Source organism: Carya illinoinensis, chromosome 2, assembly GCF_018687715.1.
Source record: "Carya illinoinensis cultivar Pawnee chromosome 2, C.illinoinensisPawnee_v1, whole genome shotgun sequence".
Classification (NCBI taxonomy): domain Eukaryota; kingdom Viridiplantae; phylum Streptophyta; class Magnoliopsida; order Fagales; family Juglandaceae; genus Carya; species Carya illinoinensis.
In genome coordinates, this window is record NC_056753.1 from 1,013,118 (window position 1) to 1,021,512 (window position 8,395).

An 8,395-nucleotide genomic window follows, 5' to 3' on the forward strand; every position below is an offset into this window, starting at 1 on the left:
AACTCCTACCAACAATGTAGAAATTGAAATCAATAACAATCAACTTGATCCAAATGTATAGGTCACATGAATCATCCCTCAGGGCATGCCAACCTCTACCATCAAATCCTCAAATATAAGGAAGAGAAAAGCTCCCAACCGGATGGGTACAAATCTAATTTTCATGCCAAACCAATAGAATATTGACACGTAAGATATATAACAAATCTTTATTTACACTCATATACACTAGATTGCTGCTTTATTTTTATCTTTTCCCTCTCCCCTCTCTTTATCTCTCAACCCACCCCATTGCAACTCTCATTCTCTTTAAAATACTCTGTCTCTTCTCTGCAGGCCGAGCAATTTACTGTCAATCTCCTTCTAGTCGAAATTTCATGTTTGTTTCTTAAACAAAGTTTGTCTGTGGTCTCAATTTCAAATGATAAAAATAAAAATCTAGAAATTCAACATAAATTTGATATGTATCCAAAAATCACTAATCTCTTTTCCCCAGTAATTTCTCCTTCACCAATTCCCTCATACATTTAGTAAAGCTAATTGTTTTAAATCTAAGTATACACATAAGATGCAGGTAAAATAAATTTTTTAAAGTATGCTAAATGGATTATTTCGAAGTATAGTTTATAGTTTTAATTGGACAACTAATGGCAATGGTGGAAAACGAGAAAATCTCTTTTTACTATTAGATAAAAATCACTGCAGGAGGACTTGAAAGGAAGGACCTGCAGATAGTACAATTTCTTTAATTTAATAGACAGTTTTATAACTTTATTGATGAAAAATCAAAAGAGATTTCTCGGCCTGCAAAGGAAGGAGAGAGAGAGAGAGAGAGAGAGAGAGAGAGAGGGGGGAAGTTGTAGGAGGCCGTAGGGTGGGTTGATAGAAAAAGAGAGGAGAGAAAAAAGATGAAAAATAAAGAATAAATCTAGTATATATGAATATAAATAGAAATTTGATATATATCTTAAGTATTAGTATTTTATTAGTTTGGCATGAAAATTGGATTTGTACTGGGTGGGAGGTTTTCTCTTAAAAAAAGAAATATTATAAAAATAAATTTATAAATTAAAATAATTTGATTTGATATATAAAATTTTAAATATTTTTATTATAAAATATATCTAATATAACATATAAAATATAAATTTATCTTTATGATACGTTTTTGCCTACAATTTCTGTAAATTTACGGAGGCTGGACACTGGAGTCTGGAGTACTCTGGACAACACAGGACAGGACATCATGTAAAAGTGTTTAAAACTTCGATGGAGCTATAGCTGATGGCAGAGGCGCCAGGCCGACAGCAACATGGCATTGGCAGGCGGCAGCTATGATCTACCCCACATGAGTTGCCTATCCTCATGCTATGAAAACCTCAGACACTCGCACTCAAATATGCCTCTGTGCTACTGGAACCTCTCTCCCAGAACTATGCAACTTTTAAAATTATTGATCTCGTCGATTCCTTTGTTTCCATTGTGATTTTTGCCTGTTCTTTTATGGAAGGTGTCAAGGTGAGACCAAAGGACAGCGCAAGGCAGTGGCTCAGCCTTTTTCCTCCAAAACCCAATGGGCCCACCGCCCCATACCGCTGCCCCAACAACGCGTGCTTCCATCTTCACCCTCTCTTTTATTTATTTATTTATTTATCTAATTTAGATCAGCAACTTCTGTTAATTATCCTAAGAAGCATGTGATCATCCTTCTCGATATTTGTTTTAGGATTTTAAAAATAAAAAATTCCTTCTGGCTATTAAAAAAAAACATACGTAGATTTATTTTTGCAACTATATAAACTCTGATCTTGATCTTCCAATCTGTCTGTACATGCAACTGTAGCTTCATAATGACAAGTATTGCTGATCCTTCGGAACAAGACCATTTATCCTTTGCCACTGAGACCAATTCGAAAATTATACTTTGCTATTTTGACCGTTCGTGTATTTTATTTTTTATTTATTTTTTAATTTTTTAATAATTAAGAAAATGATTACTAGTGAATTAATTTACTAGTGATTACTATGTAATAAAAAAGTATTACATAGTATAGACATATCTTGAATCTATCCTATAGTAATAATAACAATAAAATAATGGCAATAATAGTGCATTAATATATTATGTGTGACATAATTAAGACAACTACTGTTAGTTGTAGCTAGCATATATAATTCTTGGGTGCATGTGATTCAGCTTGGCTGGCTAAGCTGTTCCTCTGATGATTGTCTTGAGCAATGCAAGGCCTTGTGATCCTCAAAAACTATATTATTATTATTACCATCTAAATATAATTAAGAATATAGGGATGAAGCTTTTGTTATCATATCCAGTTTTATATGTCTGCATAGCTGGACCAGTGTCAGGCATCTCTTCCACAATTCTTGCATCGCATTGGCTAAGGCACTGAGATTTGTTTGGCATGCCTCAAACCCCCAAATGCAAAGACAGCACCTCGGTTTCTGTGTGGGGAGAGAGAATGGAATCTTAAATCCATGTTTCAGTTCTTATTTTAATTATTTGATCTTTTTGCTGTATATACTAATGGGGGAATGCGAAGGCAAGTTCGTTCTTTTTCTAAGAAAGCTATTAGTCTAGTTGCGGTGTCACAAGGATCTGCTTGCAGCTTGCATGCCTTTCCCTGAAAAGAGTCCTTTTCACTCTGTTTCTTCTTCTTCTTCTTCTTCTTCTTCAGGACAACACAAGTTGTGATCTCCTCGGCTCATGTAACTCTTACAGGTCAGAAGGGTCAGTCTTATCCATTTTAGCCAGTACCTTTTGCATGTATATCGCTTCAATGGCGTAGTGTATGAAAAGATACAGTCTGGGCATAGAAACTTATACAGACTCGCTTTTGATCGATATAATGATGCATATGAGTGCGTCCATGTGTTTTACTCTCTCTGATCTCTCTCTCTCTCTCTTTACTGGCGTTAATGATGTTTTCTTGATAGTCAACTTGTTGAGTTTGCACCACTGAAACTTACGACCTGGAATTTCTTACCATGAACGTCTATGATAATTAACAATTAATGCACAGAGTACTTGTTAATTGAATATGCAATAGTACTCATATGAAAGTTCTGTTCTATCGTATTTAGTTTTCTTACCACTGTGCCCCCCAAAAAGAAAAGTCCACAAGCACAATAGAGAGCATTGTTATACATAAATAGACATGTTCAGCATGTGAGTGAGAGAAATATTCGTTTCTTCAAGTCCTACAACAGGCGAAATAGTAGAATGGTCTTCATAGCGTACGTATTGTTTCCAAAATAAAAAACATGGTATAAATTTGTAACTGTGCTGATGACTATATGATTCCCTGCCATGTTGTAAGATATTTCATATGGGAAATTACTGTTGTGGCTCAAAATGACTTACTACTCAGAAGAATAGGAATAAGAATACAGACAAATTATACTCATGAAAAGTTGTTGATCTTATCAATTCATATCCATTGGACCATTGCTGCTCGAAAATTATTCGATAATGCTTGCCATACATATCTAGTCTCTTTGCTTAAGAAGAACTAATAATTGATGCGTTCTTGGCTCTGAACCTCTTTGATATTTCCTCATTCACAGGTTTAGGTGTGAGGAACTAATTTATTGGAGAGGATATGAGATCCAGATGCATAACTGAGCACTAGTTCGTAAAAAACGAAAGATTCCCAACTGTTACCGTTCGTGTATATTCTTGAACTTCAATGGAGAAGTTTCTGAAGCCATATGACAGGGAATACATGAGATTGGCCATGATAAAACATGAAGAGACATTCAAGGAGCAGGTACTTTTCTTCCTCTATTTCACACCTCTAGCTAGAGGCCTTTTTCATACGGCTCGGTTGAGTTGTGTTTGTTTTGAACTTTGAGAATGATCTTGCAGGTATGTGAACTTCATCGTCTATATCGGATCCAGAAGATGTTAATGAAAAACATTGGAAGCAGCAGGCCAAATGGACGGAGTCAAGAACGATGGAATTTGAGGAATGAACTTATTTATATTCAGGCTAATCATCATCATCGTGGAGCCCAACAGTACTACAAGCCACAAAGGAAACTTGATCTGGAGCGGCCTGCTGAGGATTACATTGCAGAATCAGATGGTAATGGAGCTGTAGAGATTATAGAGGAGAGTGAGATTGAGCTGACTCTGGGCCCATCAAGTTTCAATCGAGGAAAGAAACCCGAGACTCCCCTAACCTCAGATTCCGGACCAAGCTTCTCTTCTTCCTCTACCGGATCAAGTCGGATAAATAGGACTAGTTCATGGACCCGCCAAATGACAAGAGACGAATTCAATGTCCATGAACTGGGGCTTGTCCAGATGCCTTTAGACATGACAACGGGGTACCATAGAAGAAGCAAAAACAATATTGATGTTGAAGAACAATTAAGACAGGAAATCGAGAGACGAAACCAGCCTCCTTGGCTTTTTCAAGTTTTGAGTTTGAACATCACCTGAAAAAGTCATCCAAGTCTAGGTGATATGTTATGAAACTCATTATAGTCGGCTAATCCAATGACTAATGTTTTGCGTGGAGTTGTCTGCTTAGTTTTCAGTATAATGGGTGATGGGGTCTGGTGTAAAGTAATTTTCCTGACTTGAAAATCCATCACAAATTTACAACTGACCTCATTTAAGTTTTTCAATGATCATTCGTGAGTCATATCCATACAACATCATCAATACTGCCTAAGCCCTTAAAAATGTCTTCGACCGAGTTGATACTGCTTCCTGGCAAAGCTTCAAACAAATAGGTCGGGCTAAACTAATAGCTTATAGCTAACAGTCGCAAAGGGGCAGAAGGAAGCAAGGAGCTTAGGCAATAGTTCACTCAACCTCCTTACTAGATGTACGGTCGAGCGAGCGAGCGATATTAGCGCACCTCAAGTGAAGGCGAAGTAGGATCTCACTCAAGAGTACTACTAGTTCACTCGACTCTTATTCAAGGCATAGTCCAGCAATATTTGCGATTCCAATTCGCTAAAAGTACTGTTGTATACATCTCAGTTGAGCAAATGTACTCGATTACTTTTTATTTTTAAGAATGTTGACTTTTAATATATATCAATTTAGTTTTGTATGGTTCGTAACGGTATTTAAAAGCATTTTGTGTTTCTTTTGGGCGAATAGATCATAGATCAGTGAGTTTCTTTATTTCCAGTGATCTTAGAGTGAGTTTCTTTACAACTTCATGACAGTTGTGTAATTGTTATATTCATTGAGATGAAATATTATACTGACAGTCATTACTGACTCATTAGGACTGTTCATATAGGTCGGGTTTTACACAGCCTAGACCGGAACCTGGAAAATCTGGGGTAGAATCTGGATTTAAAAACCTAGATGAATCCGGGCCGAGTACCAGGTTTAAAACATGACACCCGGGTTTTAAACTCGGTACCCGAGTTTTATAAAACGAAAAGAGAAACCCTAATTCGCATGAGTAGCCACTCCCTCCCTTGAGATTTTGTCTTCCTAGAGTCCCAGACTTCCCTCCTCTCTCTCTCTCTCTGCTCTGCGAAGTGCAATGCCCTACACCTCCCGAAACCTGGTTTCATTTCTCTCATCTGCTCTCTCTCTCTCTCTCTCTCTCTCTCTCTCTCTCTCTCTCTCTCTGTGTGTGGTTTGCATTTGCATTTGTGTTTGCGATGCCCTAGCCCTCCCTAAATCACTCTCTCATCTGCTCTATCTCTCAATCTGCTATCTGCGATGACAAACTGTGAAAGTGCTTGAACTTGGGATCCAAGAGATTAGAAAGTATTTTTCATTTAGGTATGTTTTCTTTCTTCCCCCTATTTTGTTCTTTTTTTCATTTTCATTTTTTTTTTCTGAGAATGTTTGAGGAGGATTTTTATAGGTTAAATCCGTTTGAATGTTTGAAGAGTATTTGTGTAGATCTCGTAGATCTAGTGGTTTTGTTCTCTATGTTAGATGTAGTTGCAGTGTTTTACTTTTGTCGTTGTCGTGGTGGTGGTGCTATCAACATTGCAACTTTTTTTGAATCTATCTGGGAGTGCTCATCTACAAGGGTGTTTGCCAATGGATCAATCACCACTTCAGTTGTCTTTAAAATTTGTTGTGCCGTTTCCTTTCCACACTTAAATGTTATTTGTTTGGGGTAACTATACAACTTGATATTTCCAACAGTCAATGGCTCTTCTATGTCCCTATTTACTCACTTAAATGTTATTTGAAATAATGAGATTTTTACTATCTGAACTCTTTTATGCCATTATGCTCTGTTGACGACTGGGTGGAGCACATTTATGAACCACAAGAAGCTGGTTTTAGGGAACTCGGTTGTGTTCTTAAGAGCTAAAAATGGTGATCTTTGTATCTTTACCATAAATTTCCATCTATATGTCTGTATAGTTGCTTGAGTACATGGGTTTTTGTTTGATTTTACATGTCTCCGTGATGCTTGGACAAGCTGATTGAAGAATGAAAGGAGGCCAACCCTTAAGTAGTAGTACTGAACATTATAGTTTGTCTTGCTGGTAAAAGTTTCATATTAATATAGAACCCCCTTTTTACATGTCTCAACTGCAATGTTTTTTCTATTCGTCATTTTTTAGGTTGAACCTCAAGTAAAAGTATTTTATGAAAATTGTGCTTGTACTTGCAGATTTCTTATTTGGAAAGCCTTGATTTATCTACTCATGGTTTCACTAATAAGGTGATCCTTGAAACAAATGGCGTTGCTAGGATTGTCTATTTTTTTTTCTTTATTCTTCAAGTTATCATTTTTCTTGTCCATTGTTTCAGCTATAAGACCAACTCATGGGGGGGGGGGGGGGGGGGGGGGGAATACTATTCAAATCAGTTAAGGCCAAAAAACATATCACTTGAACTTGCTACTTGCTGGAATTATTTTGTAATTTAAATCTTGTAGTTTTGTATTTTGTATTGTAATGTGATGTATAAATAACAAAATAATATAATATGTAATGGATTGCATGCATTTTAGTTTTTCTTTTTTATATATTTTTAATATTTTGGAAATGTTAATATTATGCTTTTTATTGAATTAGAAAAACCTTTTATATAATATAGTCTTTTATAAAAAAAAGTATGATTTTCAACACTTTTTTTAATTTTTTAAATAAATATAAGAAAATTATGCTTTTCAACATTTTCATATAAATATAGGTTTTTATTAAAAAAAAATATGCTTCTAAAACAGACGTTCATAATTTTTTTTTTCTTTTAAAAAAAATCGGGTACAATTCGGTACCTAGATTTCTAGGTTGTTAAAACCCAGATTAAGCCAGGTTTCAGCCCAGGTCATAACTGGGTATACCCGGGTCGAGTTCCAGCCTGGATTTGAAACCCAGGTTTCGGGCCGGGAATACCTGGATACCCAGTCCAGTACTGAGCTGAACACCCCTAACCGTCATTATAGATATGATCCTATTGCCTGAGAATTTGTTAATGAACTAAGATTTCCATTGGATATGGGAAGTTGGATTAGTCCCTTCCACTTAGAAATAATCATTATCTCTTAAATTTGTTGTTATCTCAATTTTTGAATTAGGGAAATAATTTGGTCATCTGGCTACCATAGCCACTCACAGTGGCCATGTTCTAGGGTGGCCAGAACTGATCGACCTTTATCTGGCTACCACTGATTGATGGCTAGATCTAGCCTTATTTGGGCCACCCTCTAGTTATCGAGATCTAGCCACCATTCGATGTAGAGAAACTTGCTAACACAAAGGTCGGTCGGTTATCACCACCCTAGTGGTATCCAAAGCATGGCCACTATTAGTGGTTGCATTGGTTGCTACTATCGATGGCTACCATCTTCTTCTTTTTGTTTTAATTTCCAAATTTTTAGTAATAAATTTTTTTAGCATTATCAAAATTATTTTTGGTTAAAAATATTTGATTTAATTTTTTAAAAGATTATAGATGACACATGACTGTTTGTGATTGGGTCATGCATTTCCCATTAATGATAATGGATGAAAAAGTTGACTATGGGACCTATTTCGAAATAACTGAAAACAAAATAAGGTATTTCTCAAAAAAGAAAAAACACAAGAAGCTAATCCAAAGTTAGTTATGGCACAAAGAGTGTGTAACCAAACTTCCCTTTGAATTATCCCCAATCTCTCATAAATAGTAGTATATAATGTAAATTTAAATTCAAAATAATAAAAATGTAGCTCTGAAAGTTCTTGGCCTCTCTCATTCATCAATTTTCTAATTAAAATCTATTATATTTCAAATTCTATCATAGCATCAAAGCTCTCGGCTAATGTCAAGTTCAATCTGAACTAATTATGTTGAGTATTTCTTTTACTATATTTAATTTTCACATGCCGCCTCTCTCATGAAATCCTCTTTTTTGTTCAACTATATTTTGTCTAGCATAATAGTTTTGAA

General features: G+C 35.7%; 1 protein-coding gene across 3 annotated transcripts; it reads left to right on the forward strand.

Annotated features, from left to right (window-relative positions):
• Positions 1–2,373: 2,373 nt before the first annotated feature.
• Positions 2,374–4,653, forward strand: LOC122296048. Of its 3 annotated transcripts, none has more exons than XM_043105455.1 (3): positions 2,374–2,749; positions 3,586–3,788; positions 3,887–4,653. In XM_043105455.1, the coding sequence occupies exons 2-3, from the start codon at positions 3,708–3,710 to the stop codon at positions 4,463–4,465; spliced, it is 660 nt and encodes a 219-aa protein (XP_042961389.1). In that variant the 5' UTR covers positions 2,374–2,749; positions 3,586–3,707; the 3' UTR covers positions 4,466–4,653. The 3 variants fall into 3 exon arrangements, with proteins under 3 accessions (XP_042961389.1, XP_042961372.1, XP_042961380.1); XM_043105438.1 differs by having other exon boundaries at positions 2,374–2,740; XM_043105446.1 differs by lacking the exon at positions 2,374–2,749 and having other exon boundaries at positions 3,204–3,788.
• Positions 4,654–8,395: the final 3,742 nt, after the last annotated feature.

What these genes read in the sequence shown, in the direction of transcription:
- LOC122296048 (XM_043105455.1), top strand. Translation starts at nt 3,708, where the DNA reads ATGGAGAAGTTTCTGAAGCCATATGACAGGGAATACATGAGATTGGCC. An exon ending in AAGAGACATTCAAGGAGCAG is followed by an intron (nt 3,789 to 3,886) that starts GTACTTTTCTTC and finishes ATGATCTTGCAG; the next exon opens with GTATGTGAACTTCATCGTCT.